The sequence below is a fragment of the Dendrobates tinctorius genome, unplaced genomic scaffold, assembly GCF_039654945.1.
Source record: "Dendrobates tinctorius isolate UK_male_01 unplaced genomic scaffold, ASM3965494v1 ptg000102l, whole genome shotgun sequence".
NCBI lineage: Eukaryota > Metazoa > Chordata > Amphibia > Anura > Dendrobatidae > Dendrobates > Dendrobates tinctorius.
In genome coordinates this window covers 42,034,405-42,056,696 of record NW_027361770.1, presented here as the reverse complement: position 1 = coordinate 42,056,696, position 22,292 = coordinate 42,034,405, and the positions used below count along the sequence as shown (strand labels likewise).

The following is a 22,292-nucleotide window of genomic DNA, read 5'->3' as shown; positions in this document are numbered from 1 at the left end:
AGCAGGGGGAAGTATATAAAGTTGCAGCCAAAAGGTAAAAGGGCAGACAAATGAGTAAATTAAAACCCCTGTCACCCTAAAATGATTGAATCTATCAGTAATTTGAAAGCAATCCTGCTACTTAGTGGAAAATGATGTCAGGTGTGGGGATGATGTCACCAGTATTGTCCACTGGCTAATGTTCATCCCCCATCCAGATTAAACCTGTTCTCCTAGCACATGGCTGGACCTTTCTTTGTCTTAAAGAGAACCTGTCAGCAGGATTGTGCACAGTAACCTACACACAGTGTCAGGTTAGCGCCGTTATACTGATAAAAATTATACCTTGACTGATGAAATCCATCTTGTGGTTGTTGCTTAATCTTTATTTTCAGTTTTGAGTTAATGAGATTCCAGTGCTTCATTGCAGGCCTGTGGGGGGGATTCATGTGATGCTCTGATTAGGTATTCATAATGCAGACTGCTGACAGGTCACTGGTCCCTTAGTAACCGGCCCCCTAGTTTACATAATGAATATATGTACATACTTAAAAAAAAAAAGCCTTCTGCAGTCTGGTGGCCAGCCTTGGCACCTGCGCCCTGTGCTGCAGTATAATCGCATGCTTACTGTCCTAATAATAACTGTGCTTGATGTTATTCAGATAGTAGAAAAAAAAAATCAATTTTAAAATGGCGTCCATCACACGTACAGTATGAAGCAGAAGCAGCTATTGATGTGCATTCAGGTAATCCGATAGCTGCAACAGCACCATCTTGCTAGAGAAGGAAGAGAGAATTTCCTCCATACCGGTCATACTGGTCAGCTGTTAGTGACTGCAGTTAGCACAGAGCTTTCACTGTGTGTTCTCACACAGTGACAGCTCAATGACTTCATAGGTGTAAAATGTCATTATGCGGAAACTGACTCCTGCTCATGATGTGCTATACCCATCATTGGTTGTTAAGAGGTTAATCTTGACAGACTCTGTTTATGGAAATGCAAGTCCAAACTTGCAAGGAACCTCCACCATGTTTTAGTGTTGCCTGTCGACTTTCATTATTCTACCACTCTGCAACACTTTGTCCATCAAACTGCCTCCTGTTATGGCCAACTATTTTGAATTCTGACTCATCAGTATAGCCTACCTGCTACCACTTTTATGTATGCTAGTTTCTATGTAGTCATGCATAATTGAGTCACTTTGCTTTGATTCCATGTATTGATTTTTGGGCACAGTTGCTCCATGAAGATTATTTATGGACATACAGTGTTTTTCAGAACAGTAAATGGGTGTAGTTAGGACCAACTGATTTCTTCAATTTCTGGGCTGATTGCACTGCTGGTCATCTTCCTATTTCAAAAGAAAGTAATCATGTGTGTCTTTTATCTGCTGCACTGTTTTTTTGGACGACAATTGCATCTACAGTCTGCAATGTTGCCCATTTCTTCATGTTTCTTCAAAAAAGCTTGAACAGCACATCTTAAAAACCTGCTTTTAAATCTTTTCCTTGGGAGACCTTGCTGATGCAGGATAACTACCTTTTGTCTTATTGCTTTACTCAATCTTGCCATGGATTGTGACCAGTAACATGAAACTGTCTTCCACTTTACATTTGTAGCAGAATTTTGTTGTTCCCCATCAGTTGAAGCCAAATACACCACTGTTTCTGCTTCAGTTATTTACTTGGTTTCAACCTACAAATGAAAATAATGTTCCCTATTTAGGGAAGCAATGGCATACATATATAATATTCTTAACTATTTTTATTTTTTCCTTTTCTTTCAGTTGTCTTTTGCTGCAACAACTCCAGTTCTGGCAGATAAAAAAAAATATCCCTACTTTTTCCGGACTGTTCCATCAGATAATGCAGTCAATCCAGCCATAGTAAAATTCCTCAAACACTTCAAATGGCAAAGAGTGGGAACATTAACTCAAGATATACAACGATTTTCAGAGGTAAGTGAAAGCATTGTGTGGCTTTATAACCAAGAGCATATTATCTATTGTGAAAGCCATTCTATAATATATAATTTACTCTTAGTACTAATGTCTTGATGGAGTATGTAAAGATGACCAGTTTAACCATAGATTACCAGTAAAGTGCTCCTACTAATAGTTTTACAATATTGGGAAATATGTAAATGAGGCGTCTGTCATGTTGACTGTGTGTGATGTACATCCTGGATTTGTTGACATTCTAGTAGGGAGTGTATCACTTCACATATTCCTTCTTTAGTGCTAATGGACACAATCAACTCATGTTGACTTTAACCACAGCTTTTAAAACATTTATCTGTGTAATCTTAGTGAAGTAAATGTGGTTTCTCATGCACCTTAAGAGGCTTGGTGAACATCCTTGCTACATTGACTTTATAACCGCAATGATCTAATTTCTACTTTTTTGCTACTTCTCTAACTCATACAATAGTTCATGTTGTAAGTATATATAAATATATATTCTCATTGAAAATGCAGCAAAAATTAATTGTAATCATCCATGTAACCTTTCTTGGAGTTAAAATTTACCTAATCTATACAGACTCAGGCAAACGCTAAGAAAAAGGGATAGCATAGGTGATTGTGTTTGGAGAGGGCTCAGGAGCTGAACTCTCTCCATGTACAGCAGATACTGACTATACTAAATAGTTGCCATCTGATTCTAATAGTCACTGCCAAAGATTGGCTCTGGATGATGCAGTTAAAGGGAACCTGTCACCTGTTTTGACCGCTATAAGATGCGGCCATCGCCTTTCAGGGCTTATCTACAGCACTCTATAATGCTGTTGATAAGCCCCCGGTTGACCTAAAAGATAAGAAAAATAAGTTTTATTATACTCACCTGGGGGCGAACCGATGTGATCCGGTCCGATGGTTGTCGCAGGTTCAGCAATGAGCGGCCAAAACAGGTGACAGGTTCTCTTTAACCATTTTAATGCCATCATCAATCTCTAACAGCAACATTTAAATGGAACTTGTGCCACTGCTCACTCTTACCAGCATCCATTGGTGATCTGGGGGTGCTAATGAGTTACTATGGCCCTTCTCAGCATTATCTTGGTAATCCTCCGAATCTCGGCTATAAGTTCAAATGAGACCAAAATGTACATGGCTATATTGCAGTATTTGGTATAAGTGATCAGATCATTGAATTTTAAAGTTCTCCAGGGGAACTAAAAAGTAAAGCTAAAAAGAGAGAATACATTTTTAAAAGGTAAACATTAAAAAATATAAAATTTCAAACCACCCTCCTTTCATACATTAAGAATAAAGAGATTAAAAAAATAAATTTGTTTCGTATTACCACATTCAGAAAAGTCTGATCTGTCAAAATAAAAAAAATATTAGTTAACCAGATAAATATTAGTTAACCAGATCATTAAAAAACATAACAAGATAAAAAAAAATCGAAATGCCGGAAATGTGTTTTTTTTTTTTTGCCCTGTTCTACGTCTTCATCATGTAAAAAGGCTAAACCCAGTTCAATTGATGAAAAATCAAAAATGTTATAGGTCTCGGAATATGCAACTCAAATCCCCCAATTTTTTAAATTTTTTTTAAATTTCTGATTTATTCTTTTTTACTTAAATTTTAAAGAAATCTATGCAAGTTTGGCATGGCCATAATTGTACCGACCTGGCAATCCTTGTTTAGAGTAATTCTTACAACAGAATATACATCGTGAAAACAAAACATGATAAAACATGGCAGAATTGTATTTTTTCACAATTTTTCCCATTTATCAGTACATTGAACAGTAAAACATGTTACGGTGTCGTTCGAATCTACAATTTGGTCCATAAAAAACATGCCATTGTTCAGTTAGATGCCAAAAACTTACCAAACAACAGAACTGAAAGATAGGAAATATAATATATATGTGTGTAGAATAAATACCCAAAGCACGGTGTTCTTTGATGAAAGTGCCAGTGACTTCTAAAGCACAAAAAATCTATGAATATATACATATATATACTAGATGGTGGCCCGATTCTAACGCATCAGGTGGTATTCTAGAATATAATAATAATAAATTTTACTTTTATAGCGCAGACATATTCCGCAGCACTTTACATTTCAGAGTGGACTTGTACAGACGATAGACATTACAGCATAACAATAATCACATAGATCATAACAGACACCAAGAGGAATGAGGGCCCTGCTCGCAAGCTTACAATCTATGAGGGAAAAAGGGGAGACACGAAAGGTGGGTGGTAACAATTGCCCTGATTGTTTGGACCAGCCATAATGTTAAGTGTGTAACAGTACGGATACAGAGGGCTAATAGATGCATAAAGCATGTGGGAACATGATACGGGGAACCTGGTTATGGTAAAACTTTTGACTGTGCCACACAGGGATAGTTAGGTTAATATGTTGAGGAGGTAGACCAGTCTGAATAAATGAGTTTTCAGGGCACACTTAAAATTGTAGGGATTGGTGACTACTCGTATTGACCTGGGAAGTGCATTCCAAAGAATTGGCACAGCACGTGTATAGTCTTGGAGATGGGAGTGGGATATTCTGATTATCGAGGATGCTAACCTCAGGTCATCAGCAGAACGGAGGGCACGGGTAGGGTGGTAGACTGAAACAAGGGAGGAGATGTAGGGTGGTGCTGAGCCATGGAGTGCTTTGTGGGTGAGGGCAATAAGTTTGTACTGGATTCTGGAGTGGATGGGTAGCCAGTGTAAGGACTGGCACAAGGTAGAGGCATCGGTGTAACGATTGGCGAGGAATATGATCCTGGCTGCAGCATTCAAGACAGATTGGAGGGGGGAAGTTTGGTAAGAGGGAGACCGATTAGAAGAGAGTTACAATAGTCCAGACGAGAATGAATAAGAGAAACATTGAGTTTTTGCAGAGTCAAAGGTAAGAAAAGGTCGAATTCTAGAAATTTTTTTGAGATGCAGATAACAAGAGCGAGCCAGTGATTGGATGTTGGGGGGTGAATGAAAGCTCGGAGTCAAGTATGACCCCAAGACAGCGGGCATGTTGCTGGGGAGTAATAGTGGAACCACACACAGAAATGGCAGTGTCGGGTATAGGTGCATTAGTAGAGGGAGGAAACACAAGAAGTTCAGTCTTTGACAGGTTTAGTTTCAGATATAGTGAGGACATGATGTTAGACACAGCATTTAGACAATCGCCGGTGTTTTCTAGAAAGGCTGGCGTGATGTCAGGAGAAGAAGCATATAATTGGGTGTCATCAGCATAGAGATGGTACTGGAAACCAAATCTACTGATTGTTTTACCAATAGGGGCAGTGTACAAGGAGAAGAGGAGGGGGCCTTGAACCGATCCTTGAGGAACCCCAACAGTAAGGGGAAGATGAGAGGAGGAGGAGCCGGCAAAAGATACAGTAAAGGAGCGGTCAGAGAGATAGGAGGAAAACCAGGAGAGAACGGTGTCCTTGATGCCGATGGAGCGGAGAATAGTGAGGAGGAGCTGATGATCCACCGTGTCGAATGCTGCAGAGAGATCCAAGAGAATTAGCATGGAGTAGTGACCGTTAGATTTAGCTGTTAGTAGATAATTAGAGACTTTAGTGAGGGCAGTTTCAGTAGAGTGTAGAGAGTGGAAACCAGATGGGAGAGGGTCGAGAAGAGAGTTATCAGAGAGATAGTGGATCAGACGGGAGTGGACTAGGCGTTCCAGAAGTTTAGAGATAAAGGGAAGATTAGAGACAGGCACAGTTTTGGTCAAGGGATGATTTTTTAAGTAGTGGATGTATGATGGCATGCTTAAATAAGGAGGGAAAGATACCAGAAGAGAGAGAGAGGTTAAATATTTTAGTTAGGTGAGGGGTGACAGCAGGGGAAAGGGACTGGAGCAGATGTGACGGAAATGGGTAACTGGTGCAAGCGGTTGGGTGATAAGATGCAAGGAGCCTGCTTACTTCTTCTTCTGTGACTGGTTCAAACTCAGAGAGTGAGCTAGATGCAGTGGGGGAGGGAGGACAGTGCATGGTATGAGATGATTGGGAGATAAGTTCCTGTCGGATATGATCAATTTTTTCTTTGAAGTAATTGGCCAGATCGTCAGCTCGAAGCTCTGTGGTTGGGGCCTGCACTCTTGGGTTGAGCAGGGAATGAAAAGTGTCAAAGAGACGTTTCGGGTTATTGGACAGTGAGGTGATGAGGGTGTTGAAATAGGTTTGTTTGGAGAGGTGAAGGGCAGTGTTGTATGTTCTAAGCATGAACTTATAACGGATGAAATCTTTGTATAGATTGGATTTTCTCCATAGACGTTCAGCACACCTGGAGCACCGCTGCAGGAAACGTGTTTGCAGGGTGTGCCAGGGTTGTCGCTGTCTTTGTCATGTTGTTCTATGTATAGGAGGTGCAAAATCATCCAGGGCAGTTTGAAGTGTTTCACTGTAATGCTTCAGTGCAGAATCAGGACATGAGAGGGAGGAGATAGGGGCCAATAAAGACCGCAAGTTCATCGTAAGTTTCAGGGTGTTAATGGCCTGTATGTTTCTATAAGTATGGACAGTGGGGGCGACCTGAGCGGCCTGGCAGTTCTTGATAGAGAATGAAAGAAGGTTGTGATCAGAGAGCGGGAGAGGGGAGATTGTGAAATCATCCACTGCCCAAAGCCAAGAGAAGACGAAGTCGAGGGAGTTTGTCTTCATGCGTTGGAGAATTAGTAAGCTGCGAAAGGCCAAACGAGGAGGTTAGAGATAAAAGGTGAGTAGCAGATGGGGAGAGGGGAAGAGCAATGGGGAGCAATGGCTCTTACTGAAACCTGGATCCAGCAGTCTGACACTACCGCTGCTGCCCCAAGATCAGACAAAAGAGCAGGTGGAGGCGTTGGTCTGCTTCTATCACCAAAATGTACCTTTCAGGTTATCCCTCAAGTATCCTCACTAGTCTTCCCTTCTTTTGAGGTCCATGCTGTCAGACTCTACATCCCCTTCTCCAAGCGAGTGGCGGTAGTGTATCGTCCTCCCGGCCCCTCCCATCAGTTCCTGGATGATTTTGCCACTTAGCTTCCACATTTTCTCTCCTGTGACATCCCTACCCTCATCATGGGAGATTTCAACATACAGTTGCGTGTCACATTTCATCCATGTTATAACAGTACGGCCAATTCACATGAATATTACTTATTCTCCAAAATGAAGCAAACCACAATTATATTAAAAATATGTAACTTTATTAAACATAATATAGACATTTAAAATTGGCTACATATTCATTGTTTCCTGATAACATACCCCAAAAGGGAAAAAAAAAACAGCAGACAATAACAATGGAGGTTCTAATCCATACGCATATCCAAAGTGTTATTTCATATAAACCTGTACCTAAGTGTCTGGGCCTGCGGAATGCACCAAATAATATAAAAGGAGATATGAGGTGCGTTCGCAGCCCAGGGTCCACCATGCAGAGATGGAACCTGCTGCTGAGTAATAACGGAACTAGATGGTGAATGAATGCTAGCTCAGACGTGGGTTAACTTCACCCAGTGTGAATGGAAGCGGACTCTGTTGCTGCACAGAGCTGCTAAAACAAATGCCGGAGCCTGTGGAACTCACAGAGCTTGGCTGAGTGAGCGCTAATTAGCGGTCACAGAGCTCTGTCCTAGAGGCACAGGACTAGAGCTCCTCTAGACCATCAGCGCTCGGCGCCACGGCTGTGGTGCCAGTAAAAGATAGAAATATATATATAAACGCGCCAAGTGCGCACAATACCACTTCGGCGGATGCCACTAACCACCCAGGGTGGGGAGGAAAGCGATAGAGGTGCGCACGGCGTCGCACTGGCGATTACTGCTACCTGGTGCTGTACGACAGTGCCCTGAGCAGGAAGGCACAGTCGGACGCTAGACAGTGCACTGGACTGGGATGCACTGTGGCATATAGCTTAGCCACTGACAGGCGCTGACTCTAAGCCCTAACAACAGTCACAACCAAGGGTAGGGGTTTCATAATGAGTCAGTCACCAGATACATGCATCCATCATCATACACACCATAAGCCATCAGAGTCTACACTAGCGCATGGCCGAGCGGCCATGCGACTCTTTTATAGCAGCGTCCTTCCGGGACCTTCCCAGTAGTGGGCCAATCCAAGCAGGAACGGGACCTGCGCATGTGACCTCCGACCTCCAATGAGAGGTCGTCCCACGGGCATGCTCAGTAAGCAAAAGACAGGATTTAGTCTCAGAAGCATCTACTTGCTGCTGATTCAAGCATGGAGATATAGCAGAGCCAGAATGAGCAACCAGATGCCTAGCATCATCCTGGGCAAGACACCTGGACCAACATCTCTGCTGAGCAGGAATCTCTGTGGCTGCAGAGGATATGGCTTGAGATTCCCCCTGTGCAGTGGGGGAAACTTGATGCCTAACACCTAAGTATCATTAAGAATAGCAGTTTATTTAATCACCATCCAAAACAAACATTAATATTCTTATCCAGAAAAAATCATATCATTGATCTCCCACGATATGATTTTTTCTGGATAGGAAAATTAATGTTTGTTTTGGATGGTGATTAAATAAACTGCTATTCTTAGTGTATTATTAATAATAATTAGGTAGAGTTCAGCGAAATGGGTCGGTCATTTTCAAAAGTCGCCGACTTTCGCTGAAGTCGGGTTTCATGAAACGAAACCCGACCATAGCGTGAAGTCGGCCACTAGGTCGGCGACCAGAGCACCAAAGTCGCATTTCAAAAGATACTTCCAGCGCCCTTTTTCAGCCAATGATGGAGGACGCACACTGTGGGCAACACGATGACATAGGCATCGGTCACTACCATCTTTGAGAAGGGCATGCAAGTGATTGGCTTGCTTTGTGTGGCGTCACAGGGGCTATAAAAGGGCGTGAACGCCGACCGCCATCTGCCGATCTTAGCATAGGGAGAGCTGCTGCTGCTGCTGATTCTCTAGGGAGAGCGTTAGGCAGGGAAGAAGAACCAAAAAACTGCTTCTGCTGTTAGCGATTTCCACTTACAACACAACACTTTGTGTGCAGTGACAGGGGAGGCTCTATTTTTGTGCATCTGCTCTGTTGGTTATTAGGCTGCCTTATAAGGCTCCCTGATAGCTGCACTGCTGTTTGCACAATGCTGTGCAAACTGCTTTTTTAAAAGCAAAAATACTTTTCTTCCTCTTTTCTGCACAGTTACCAAGGGTTCATTTTTCCACCCTTTTGTGTGTGCACTGTGCAGCAGTCCTGCTTATTAGGCTGCCTGCGTCCATACTTGGACTGAGAGCATCATTGTCAGCGTCCTCAAATCTCTAGTGAGATCCAAATTCTCACCAATTCTATAGACACCCTCCACCTTGTCATACACCATCCAATTTTAGCCTGTTACATTGAGGTATAATCTCTACTGGGCCAGAGACAATAGTTCTGCGTCCTCAAATCTATAGTGAGATTCAAAATCTCATCAATCTTATAGACTCCCTCCACCTTGTCTTCACCATCCAATTTCAGCCTGTTACATTGAGGTGTAATCTCTACTGGGCCTGAGACAATAGTTCTGCATCCTCGAATCTATAGTGAGATTCAAATTCTCACCAATCCTATAGACACCCTACACCTTGTCATACACCATCCAATTTCAGTCTGTTACATTGAGGTGTAATCTCTACTGGGCCAGAGACAATAGTTCAGCGTCCTCAAATCTCTAGTGAGATTCAAATTCTCACCAATAGTAGATACACCTTCTACCTTGTTTTACAGTACCATATAGCTGGTGGTATTTTGGGTACATTTTCACAAAAATGAGCAAGTATGGTGGAAGACGCCATGGAAGTGGGCGGGGGTTGCCAGCTGGTCCCGATGGTGGTGGTGGTGGTGTTACATCTGTTGGTAGTGGCAAAAGCACAATAGCACTAAGGCAGGAGGTGTTGAGCCTGCATCGTCTGGCTCCACAAGGCCTCGAAGGCTCTCTTTTCTGGGAGTAGGTAAACCACTTTTAAAGCCGGAGCTACAGGAACAAGTTTTGGCTTACATTGCTGACACAGCCTCCAGCTCTCTCGCCTCCTCTTCTGAAGTTTCAAAAAATAAAAGCACTGAGTCGTCATTGAAGGCTCCAGGTCAGGAACAACATCTTTCCTTGTGTCCTTCACCCCTACCAAAAGTGAAGGATGTGGCAGGCCACACTACCGATTACTCCATGGAGCTTTTTTCACATACCATGCCTGGGTTAGCAAGTCAAATCGTGAATTCCCCAGTCCAAGATGAATCTGACATGGAGTGCACTGATGCACAGCCAATGCTAGATTTTTCTGCTGGTACATTCACTCAGAGCACTACATTGTCCTGTACTGAGGCAGAATCAGACCCTGATGAAACTCAGGTGCCCCTTCCCGCATACTATTCCACCTTACATGGTGACACAGAGGAAGGTGCAGATGAAATTGAAGAGGAGGTGATGGATGACCCAGTTGTTGACCCATATTGGCATCCATTGGGGGAAGAGGGTGCCGCTGCCAATAGCTCAGAAGAGGAGGAGGATCCGCAGCAGGCAATGACATCGCAATAGCTGTTATCTGGCAGGACCGTAGCAGTCCAAAAGCGTGTTACAAAAACCAAAAGAGTTGCAGGACAGCTTGGCCAGATGGTCAAATTAGCACAGCGTGCAAGGTCTCAAAATGTCTTCCATAGTAGGAAGAGTGCAGTATGGCACTTTTTTGAACAAAATCCTAATCATCAGGCAAAAGTTATCTGTAAGAAGTGCGCAAAGACGAGGGAAAAATCTGAGAAATTTTAATACCAGTTGCATGCTTAGACATTTACCACCATGCACTTGCAAGCGTGGATGGACTACCAAACCTCACGTACAGTGGGGCAAAAAAGTATTTAGTCAGTCAGCAATAGTGCAAGTTCCACCACTTAAAAAGATGAGAGGCGTCTGTAATTTACATCATAGGTAGACCTCAACTATGGGAGACAAACTGAGAAAAAAAAATCCAGAAAATCACATTGTCTGTTTTTTTTTCATTTTATTTGCATATTATGGTGGAAAATAAGTATTTGGTCAGAAACAAAATTTCATCTCAATACTTTGTGATATATCCTTTGTTGGCAATGACAGAGGTCAAACGTTTTCTATAAGTCTTCACAAGGTTGCCACACACTGTTGTTGGTATGTTGGCCCATTCCTCCATGCAGATCTCCTCTAGAGCAGTGATGTTTTTGGCTTTTCGCTTGGCAACACGGACTTTCAACTCCCTCCAAAGGTTTTCTATAGGGTTGAGATCTGGAGACTGGCTAGGCCACTCCAGGACCTTGAAATGCTTCTTACGAAGCCACTCCTTCGTTGCCCTGGCGGTGTGCTTTGGATCATTGTCATGTTGAAAGACCCAGCCACGTTTCATATTCAATGCCCTTGCTGATGGAAGGAGGTTTGCACTCAAAATCTCACGATACATGGCCCCATTCATTCTTTCATGTACCCGGATCAGTCGTCCTGGCCCCTTTGCAGAGAAACAGCCCCAAAGCATGATGTTTCCACGACCATGCTTTACAGTAGGTATGGTGTTTGATGGATGCAATTCAGTATTCTTTTTCCTCCAAACACGACAAGTTGTGTTTCTACCAAACAGTTCCAGTTTGGTTTCATCAGACCATAGGACATTCTCCCAAAACTCCTCTGGATCATCCAAATGCTCTCTAGCAAACTTCAGACGGGCCTGGACATGTACAGGCTTAAGCAGTGGGACACGTCTGGCACTGCAGGATCTGAGTCCATGGTGGCGTAGTGTGTTACTTATGGTAGGCCTTGTTACATTGGTCCCAGCTCTCTGCAGTTCATTCACTAGGTCCCCCCGCGTGGTTCTGGGATTTTTGCTCACCGTTCTTGTGATTATTCTGACCCCACGGGGTGGGATTTTGCGTGGAGCACCAGATCGAGGGAGATTATCAGTGGTCTTGTATGTCTTCCATTTTCTAATTATTGCTCCCACAGTTGATTTCTTCACTCCAAGCTGGTTGGCTATTGCAGATTCAGTCTTCCCAGCCTGGTGCAGGGCTACAATTTTGTTTCTGGTGTCCTTTGACAGCTCTTTGGTCTTCACCATAGTGGAGTTTGGAGTCAGACTGTTTGAGGGTGTGCACAGGTGTCTTTTTATACTGATAACAAGTTTAAACAGGTGCCATTACTACAGGTAATGAGTGGAGGAAAGAGGAGACTCTTAAAGAAGAAGTTACAGGTCTGTGAGAGCCAGAAATCTTGATTGCTTGTTTCTGACCAAATACTTATTTTCCACCATAATATGCAAATAAAATGAAAAAAAAACAGACAATGTGATTTTCTGGATTTTTTTTTCTCAGTTTGTCTCCCATAGTTGAGGTCTACCTATGATGTAAATTACAGACGCCTCTCATCTTTTTAAGTGGTGGAACTTGCACTATTGCTGACTGACTAAATACTTTTTTGCCCCACTGTACCACATGTGCACCTGCTCCAAATGAAGGTAGTCAGCAACGCTACATCGCTTCCCCCACTGTAAGCCCACTGGTTAGCACACCACCAGCAGCAAATGTCGAGGTGTCGTCGCAAGGGAAAAGCAGTCATGGAATCACAATGTTATTGCTACGAAAGACTGAATCTAGGTCATCAGCAACACCACCAACACCATCACCATCACCAACCCTCTCTCAGTCAGCCATGTCCACCGCCAGTTCCACCATATGCAGCTCTGAAGTCCAGCTCACCTTACCAGAGACTCTTAGTAGGACAAGAAAGTACTCATCCTCTCATCCGTGTACACTGGCTTTGAACGCCCACATTGCCAAACTAATCTCGTTAGAGATGATGCCCTACCGGTTGGTTGAAAGCAAAGCTTTCCGCGAGCTCATGGCCTACGCAGTACCAAGCTATGACCTACCCAGTCGGCACTTACTTCTTTTCGCAAAAATCCATCCCAGCCCTCCACGTGCATGTGAAAGACCGCATTGTCCATGCACTCAAGCAATCAGTGAGTGGAAAGGTGCACCTCACAACAGATGCATGGTCCAGTAGGCATGGCCAGGGCCGTTACGTGTCCATCACTGCCCACTGGATTAATGTGGTGGATGCAGGGTCCACAGGGGACAGCGGCAGTGGGACAGTGCTGCCTAGCCCACGGTATAATAAACAGTTGGCTGTAGGTGTTCGACCCTCCTCCTCCAGAAGCGAAAGCTCGTCCACAGAGCGCAGTCGCACGAGCACTCCATCCGCAGCTGCCAGTGTTGCACACGAGGTGTCCCACTATCGAACAGCTAGTGGTAAGCGTCAGCAGGCTGTGTGGAAGATGATGTGTTTGGGAGACAACAGACACACCGCGGAGGTACTGGTCGACTACTTGCAGTGACAAACTGAGTCATGGCTGGGCAGTAGGGTGACCGCAAAAAATCGATGTCGGAATTTTGTCCGTCTGGACCCCACAAAACGATTCCCCTTTCCAGCTATTGAGATTGCCAAAATTTGAGCTCGATCAAACGACGTTAACCCGTGCCGCTCGTCGCTCAAAGTTTGAAAAAATCCAAATTGAGGTATTTTAAGATTTAGGTATTTTGCATAGTCTGTTAGACTATAAAGAATGTGACAACAACATTGCAGAAATAGCCCTGACCAAATTTTCGAACCATTTGTGGTATTTGAATGCAGAGTTGGTGGGATTATCGTTTTTTGATCCCACCATTACAGACAATGAAAAGTTGTTAAAGGCTAATAAATTGCTCAGTAGCACAGATGAACCATCAGAGCACGCTAGGGTTGTAAATCCAAAAGTTAGGAAAGAAAAATTTAAAGAGGTAGGAAGTAACCGACTTTAACGACCTTCTGACAAAAGATGAAGAACAAAAGCAATATGTCCTGCAAGTTGTAAGCAAATGCCGAGCATTATATTCTGACGTTTCAAAAACTACTTTAACAAAAGCTCTAGAATAGATTAGATAACTATGTAAAATTATCAACTCATGTAGGTTAGCGTGCTCTGATGGTTCATCTGTGCTAATGAGCAATTTATTAGCCATTAACAACTTTTCATTGTCTGTAATGGTGGGATCAAAAAACGATAATCCCACCAACTCTGCATTCAGATACCACAAATGGTTCGAAAATTTGGTCAGGGCTATTTCTGCAATGTTGTTGTCACATTCTTTATAGTCTAACAGACTATGCAAAATACCTAAATCTTAAAATACCTCAATTTGGATTTTTTCAAACTTTGAGCGACGAGCGGCACGGGTTAGCGTCGTTTGATCGAGCTCAAATTTTGGCTCTCTCAATATCTGGAAAGGGGAATCGTTTTGTGGGGTCCAGACGAACAAGATTCTGACATTTTTTCCCCCCCATATGAGATCCGGTCACCCTACTGGGCAGTCTACATCTTGAGGCAGGCAAGGTAGTTAGTGATAACGGCCGGAATTTTGTGGCAGCCATAGCCCTTTCAAAACTCAGACACATACCTTGCCTGGCTCACACCTTGAACCTGATGGTGCAGTGCTTCCTCAATAATTATCTGGAGTTAACAGCCCTGCTCCATAAGGTGCGAAGACTGTGCTCGCACATCCGCCGGTCGCCCGTACACTCCAGTCATATGCAGAAGCTGCAGCGATTGCTCCACCTTCTCAAGCACCGCCTAATTATCGACGTTGCAACAAGGTGGAACTCCACCCTGCACATGGTTCAGAGGCTGTGCGAACAGAGGCAGGCTGTAATTCATTTGTGGGAGGATACACGGGCAGCCAGTTTGCAGGCAGACATGGAGTTGTCTGGTGTGCAGTGGTCGAAGCTGAAAGACCTCTGTAAAGTCCTTCAGTGTTTTGAGGAATGCACATGCCTGGTAAGCGCAGACGACGCCATCATAAGCATAAGCATCCCACTTATGCGTCTGCTCATGCAAACTTTGACGCACATTAAGGAGCAGGCGTTTGCAGCCGAGGAGGAAGAGGAGGAGGGAAGCCTTGATGACAGTCAGCCATTGTCTGCTCAGGGAAGTCTCGTGGATGAGGTGGAGGAAGAAGAGGAAGAGGAGGATGATGGGGATGATTATTTTGGGGAGGAGGATGCTTCTCAGGCGGCAAGAAAAAATGTTGGCGTGGCAAGGTCAGGTACAGGGTTTGCGCGTGACTGGAGGGATGTGGATTTGCCAGAAAGTGCTCCTCCACTCAGCACTCGCAGTACATCATTGACACCTGGAACATTTGCCCACATGTCTGATTATGCCTTGCAGATCCTAAAAAGGGATCCCTGCATTGCCAAAATGATGAACGATGATGACGACTACTGGTTGGCCAACATCCTGGATCCACGCTATAAAGGCAAATTCCAAGACATCATGCCACAGGAGAACCTAGAGCTAATATTGGCTAACAAACAAGCAACTCTGGTAAACCGTTTGTTTGAGGCATTCACAGCACACAGCGACAGTGATGTTTTTCCAACAAGCCATAGAGGGCAACCTGAAAGAGGTGTTTGTGGTGCACACAGCCAAAGTGGCGTTGGACACAGGGGTTTCATGACCATGTTGTGGACTGATTTTTCAAGTACCGCTCACACGACTGGTAATACTGCATCGATCGAAAGTGACAGGAGACAGCAGTTGTCAACTATGGTAACAAACTACTTCTCCTCCCATATCGATGTTCTCCCTCACCGGTCATTCCCCTTTGACTATTGGGCCAGTAAACTTGACACCTGGCCTGAATTGGCACAATATGCCTTACAGGAGCTCCCTTGCCCTGCTGCTAGTGTGTTATCTGAACGAGTCTTCAGTGCTGCTGGATCAATCCTGACAGAAAAAAGGACCCGTCTGTCGACCCAAAATGTTGATGATCTAACCTTCATTAAAATGAACCATGCATGGATTACAAAGGATTTTGTCCCACCCTCCCCTACTGACACGTAGGTTGCCAGAAAAATGGCTTGCTTTTGTCCTCCTCTTCTGTGGACTTCTCCAATTGCTCCATTTGCAGCTGCTGAATGTCCAACATCAACATATGCCAATTTTTCCACCTCCCTAACTGGGCTGCCTCCCCCCACAGGGCCGGGGTCACCACCTGGCGCACGCACCCGTGCGAGTGCCGTTGCCCTGGACAGGTGGGTGGGCACACTGTTTGGCAACGGCACTGGCACAAGGTCCCTCATAGTACAATCAAGTGTCTCTGATGGTGGGGGTGCACACCCACCGTCAGACACACCGGCATACTATGAGGGGCCCTGTGCCAGTGCCGTCACCAACGAATGGGCCCCCCCTGCTTGCTCAGGATCACAGCACTTGCAAAGTTGAAATACTTACCTCTCCCTGCTCCCCCACTGTGACGTCTTCCGCGTTTCCTGACAGTGACATTCTGGCCAGAGAGCGCATTGACATCACGTCTGTACGCCCTCTGCCTAAACAGTCCAAGTGTAGTGAGATGGAAGATGGGGACGACAAGGAGTCCAGACTAGTACAGGGATTCCCTAGCGAGGAGACTTATTTAATTGTTTTCAATTTTGGGACAGCTATTTTTGGAGAGCACTGTACTCTGGAGAATGATATATGAGGCCCACCATACACTGGAACATTCCAAAGGTGGACATCAGACACTGGAGCAGCATTTACAGGGCCCATTATGCACTGGAGCATTAGAAATGGGGCCCATTATCTATGGAGCATTATTTGGGCCCATAAGACCGTGGAGCTTCATCCATGTTGACCAACATATACTGTAGCATTATGTGGAGCTCATCATATACTGTTTCAAACATTATATGGGACCAATGATTCTGTATGGAGAAATATATGGGCCTCATTACTCTGTATAGCGCACTATGCGGTGGCCATAATACTGTATGGAGTAATATACTGTCCGTTTTTGGAGCTATTGGAGAATTTAAAATGGATATCAGTCATGAGATGTAAGAAGTGAAGTATTTTTCATTGTACTATACCGCTATTTCTCTGCCGTATCAGAGGATCATGAATTGTGGCCCTGGGCCCACGAAAATCTGGAGCCAGCCCTACCCCCCCCCACAACTTTAGCCAAATAACCCCCAGTTTTCAATGCCTAACTATTATTATAAAGTAAATTAAGGTTGACAAGCTTAAGTAATAAGAATTGATGTTTTTGGCATTAAAATGGGCACTGTAGGTGTGTTTCCTGTCCTCCACTCACTGCCGACTTCTCTTCCCCATTGACTTGCATTGGGTTTCGTGTTTCAGTCGGCCTTCGACTTTTCATGATAATTAGCCGATTTCGTTCGACCCGACTTTTGAGAAAGTCGAGTTTCATGAAACCCGACTCGACCCGAAAAAAGGCAAAGTCGCTCATCTCTATAATTAGGTACAGGTTTATATGAAATAACACTTTGGATATGCGTATGGATTAGAACCTTCATTGTTATTGTCTGCTGCTTTTTTTCCCCCTTTTGGGGTATGTTATCAGGAAACAATGAATATGTAGCCAATTTTAAATTTCTTCATTTTGTTTAATAAAGTGACATGTTTTTAATATAATTGTGGCTCGGTTCATTTTGGAGAAGGAGTAATGTTGTTTTCTGACCGCAAGTGTGGATTTTTACTATTGATGCTGCCAATGCAGCATCAACAGTAAGACATAGACTGTAAAAAAGACTAAAAAAGAATAAAAAAAAAGGTTATTCTCACCTTCCGAAGGCCCCCGGACTCTTTCCTTCCTCTCCAAGTGCCCGGCATCTTCCGTTCCCAGTAGTGCTTAGTGCGAAGGACCGGAGATGACATCACTCTCGCTAGAGTGCGACGTCATCTGCGGTCTTTCACTCAAAGCATAATTGGGACCGGAAGATGCTGGGCGCGTGGTGAGAGGAAAGAAAGAGTCCAGGGGCCGTCGGAAGGTGAGTATATCACAATTTTTTATTTTAAGGCCGAGGTCACACTGGCGAGGAATATGGCCGAATGAGAGGCGCTAAAAGCACGCATTAGACACGGACCAATGATTCCCTATGGGGTCCCTCGCACCAGCCGTATATTTCTCATCCGTATTCTACGCTCCGTGCCAATCGCAGCATGCTGCGATTGTCAGCGTACTACGCCCGTAGTACGCCAATGCAAGTCTATGGGTGCGCAAAAAATACGGATTACACTCGGACCACACATGTGACTTGCGAGAAATACGCACCCGGTGTCTTTTAGCAAAGCCGGCAATTCAGTGCGCTATACAGTAAACTCACACTGACAGGTTTAATAAAGAAATGAAAGAATAGATATAGACACATAGAATACATAGAATGCATATATATATATATATATATATATATATGTATTCTATGTGTCTATATCTATTCTTTGGTTTCTGTTAGAAACCCTGTCATAGGGATCCATTTTATGTCCATTTTGCAAGGCGGCGAGAAAATCTCACCATACGGATGCCATACGGATTACATACGGATGCTTACATGCGCAAAATACGCGACCTCACCTTGATTACGGATGACATACGGAGCACTGTTTAGGGGCCATTCATCTGTATTACGCATGTAAACTACGGACCGTATTTTGCGTCGGTTAGTGTGACCCCGGCCTCATTCTATTTTTCACAGGTTTATGGTACCCAGGGTCCGTATCTCCTCTCCTCCGGACACTGGGTACTGGCTAGCGCCGGTCATCTCCCGGCTGCATCGCCGCTGACGTCAGTGCGGCCAAAGATGACCCGCGGCAACCATCGGGAGATCAGCGGCTAGCGCCGCTGATCTCCCGATGGTAGCGGTGGCGTGCGTCCTTCGAATTCTGGACTGCGCCTGCCGCTGATTGGCCGTGGTCGGTCGCGGGATTTCCATTACAGACAGACAGAATTAGACGATTATATAGTAGATGTGTGTATGTATGTATATATATATATATATATATATATATATATATAAATATATATATTTCCTAGCTCCCAGTTCTAGAATGTGTTAAGCTTGTAAGTTAGGTTAATATATCACTGACACTTTCATCAAAGCACAACATGCTTTGGGTATTTATTCTAGAACATTATCTATAGGCATCACAATGAATCAGAGATGTGTGTGAAAAAAAACAAAATTTAGAAATAATTGAGAAAAAACATAAAAAGTTCTAACAGTTTTTCAAAGCTTTTTATCTCCTTTGGGGCCAGCTGATTTTTTTCATTTTTGTGCTTTTTTTTCCTTCCCCTTCTTCCATAACTTTTTTACTTTTCTTTTGATAAAGACATGTGAGGGCTTGTTCTTTGCAGGTTGATTTTTAGTTTTCAACGATTCCATTCATTATACCATAACATGTGCTGAAAAACAGGAAAAATTAATCCAGTTGAGGTGAAATTGTAAAAAAAAATGTGATTTTGCTATTGTTTTGGGGTTTTGATTTTTCAGTGTTCATTTTGCAGTAAAAATATTTTCCAGGTCAGTATTAGGGAGATAACGAACATATATACGGTAGTTTTTTTTAATAATATAGCAGTGAAAAAAAGTCTTAAATGTGTTATAAAAAAATGTGTTGCTATAGCTACTTTTTATTCCTCTGGAATTGGAGCTGGGTGAAGGCTTGTTTCTAGCTTTTTTACCTGATGTTTTATTGATAATATTTTGGGACACATATAACTAATTGATCACATTTTATTGATTTTTTATGAATCGCTGTAGTTGAAAAAATGCAAATCTGGCATTTTGATTTTTTTTTTGTTTGTGTTCAATGTGTATTTAAAAAAATAATATTTTTATGGACCGGACCATTATGGACACAGTGATACCTATTATGTTTATTATTTTTAGTTCTTTAGTTTAAAACTGGGAAAAGGAGGAGTGATTTTAACTTTTTTTTTATTTTTTAAAGTATTTTTTTAAATCTTTTTTTTCTATTTTTTACTTGATTTTTTTTAGCCTTTCTAGGGTACTTTAACCTGTAATCATTTGATTGATTATACTAAATACTGCTACACCATGGTTTTATAATATATTGCATAAATGCAGTTGTGGCCAAAAGTATTGACACCCCTGCAATTCTGTCAGATAATACTCAGTTTCTCACTGAAAATGATTGAAGACACAAATTCTTTGGTATTATTATCTTCATTTAGTTTGTCTTAAATGAAAAAACACAAAAGAGAATGAAGAAAAAAGCAAAACATTGATCATTTCACACAAAACTCCAAAAATGGGCCAGACAAAAGTATTGGCACCCTCAGCCTAATACTTGGTTGCACAACCTTTAGCCAAAATAACTGCGACCAACCGCTTCCGGTAACGATCAATGAGTTTCTTAAAATGCTCTATTCTTCTTTGGCAAACTGCTCCAGGTCCCTGATATTTGAAGGGTGCCTTCTCCAAACTGCCATTTTTAGATCTCTCCACAGGTGTTCTATGGGATTCAGGTCTGGACTCATTGCTGGCCACCTTAGAAGTCTCCAGTGCTTTCTCTCAAACCATTTTCTAGTGCTTTTTGAAGTGTGTTTTGGGTCATTGTCCTGCTGGAAGACCCATGACCTCTGAGGGAGACCCAGCTTTCTCACACTGGGCCCTACATTATGCTGCAAAATTTGTTGGTAGTCTTCAGACTTCATAATGCCATGCACACGGTCAAGCAGTCCAGTGCCAGAGGTAGCAAAGCAACCCCAAAACATCAGGGAACCTCCGCCATGTTTGACTGTAGGGACCGTGTTCTTTTCTTTGAATGCCTCTTTTTTCTCCTGTAAACTCTATGTTGATACCTTTGCCCAAAAAGCTCTACTTTTGTCTCATCTGACCAGAGAACATTCTTCCAAAACGTTTTAGGCTTTTACAGGTAAGTTTTGGCAAACTCCATCCTGGCTTTTTTATGTCTCGGAGTAAGAAGTGGGGTCTTCCTGGGTCTCCTACCATGCAGTCCCTTTTCATTCAGACGCTGACGGATAGTACGGGTTGACACTGTTGTACCCTCGGACTGCAGGGCAGCTTGAACTTGTTTAGATGTTAGTCGAGGTTCTTTATTCAACATCCGCACAATCTTGCGTTGAAATCTCTTGTCAATTTTTCTTTTCCGTCCACATCTAGGGAGGTTAGCCACAGTGCCATGGGATTTAAACTTCTTGATGACACTGCTCACGGTAGACACAGGAACATTCAGTCTTTGGAGATGGACTTGTAACCTTGAGATTGCTCATGCTTCCTCACAATTTGGTTTCTCAAGTCCTCAGACAGTTCTTTGGTCTTCTTTCTTTTCTCCATGCTCAATGTGGTACACACAAGGACACAGGACCAGAGGTTGAGTCAACTTTAATCCATGTCAACTGGCTGCAAGTGTGATTTAGTTATTGCCAACACCTTTTAGGAGCCACAGGTAAGTTACAGGTGCTGTTAATTACACAAATTAGAGAAGCATCACATGGTTTTTCGAGCAGTGCCAATACTTTTGTCCACCCTCTTTTTTATGTTTGGTGTGGAATTATATCCAATTTGGCTTTAGGACAATTCTTTTTGTGTTTTTTTTCAGTTAAGACAAATTAAATGAAGATAATAATACCAAAAAACTTGTGTTTGCAATCATTTTCAGGAAGAAACTGAGTATTATCTGACAGAACTGCAGGGGTGTCATTACTTTTGGCCACAGCTGTAGCTGCCTCCGTTGAAGCTCAGCCCATACTTAAGCAGTGCCAAGATGCCGATTTTCCTGGTCACCCATTGTTCCCCCGCAATCATGGTATTTATCTGCTGCTGTTACCTATTAACAGCATCATTTAAATAATTAAACAGTAGCAATCGGGACTAGCACCAATTGCCACTGTTACAGACAAATGGCAGTTATATATTACGGCCTGCATCTGCCGCGTATGGATTGAGCTCAGCTCCTGAGTAGTGATGGGTGAGTAGCATCATTGCTTGGGTCTCCCCGAGCATGCACGGGTGATCTCCGAGTATATTGGCGTGCTTGGAGATTTAGTTTTCGTCATCTCAGCTGCATGGTTTGCGACTTGTAGACAGGCTGAATACATGTGGGAATTCCCTAACAAACAGGCATTCCACACATGTATTCAAGCTGTCTAGCAGTCGCAAATCATGCAGCTGCGGTGACAGAAACTAAATCTCCGAGCACGCCAAAATACTCGGAGACCACCCGAGCATGCACGGGGAGACCCAAGCAACGAGTATACTCGCTCATCACTACTCCTGAGCCTACTCCATACAAGCTCACAAGGACTGTGATATACATGCTCTGCAGGGTGCCTAAAGGGGTTAAAATGTAACAAAAAACATTGTGTAAAGGAGGGTAGCTTCATCTCTAAGTGATTCTTATTAATATAGGAATATATCAGAAATCTCAGTCTTGGGGACAATGCTGCTAACACAACAGATATCTAAAGTTAAAATTTTAATATACTGTAGTACTTTGGATGATCCCAAGTTTGC

At 43.2% G+C, this 22,292-nt stretch overlaps 1 protein-coding gene across 1 annotated transcript in view; it reads left to right on the top strand.

Moving 5' to 3' along the window:
* The window catches only part of GABBR2 (gamma-aminobutyric acid type B receptor subunit 2), a 1,198,492-nt gene that overhangs the window by 468,109 nt on the left and 708,091 nt on the right, over positions 1-22,292 (top strand). Inside the window, exon 3 of the mRNA XM_073587861.1 lies at positions 1,767-1,937. Within this exon, the coding sequence (XP_073443962.1) occupies positions 1,767-1,937 (171 nt within the window). The remainder of the gene's footprint in view (positions 1-1,766; positions 1,938-22,292) is intronic.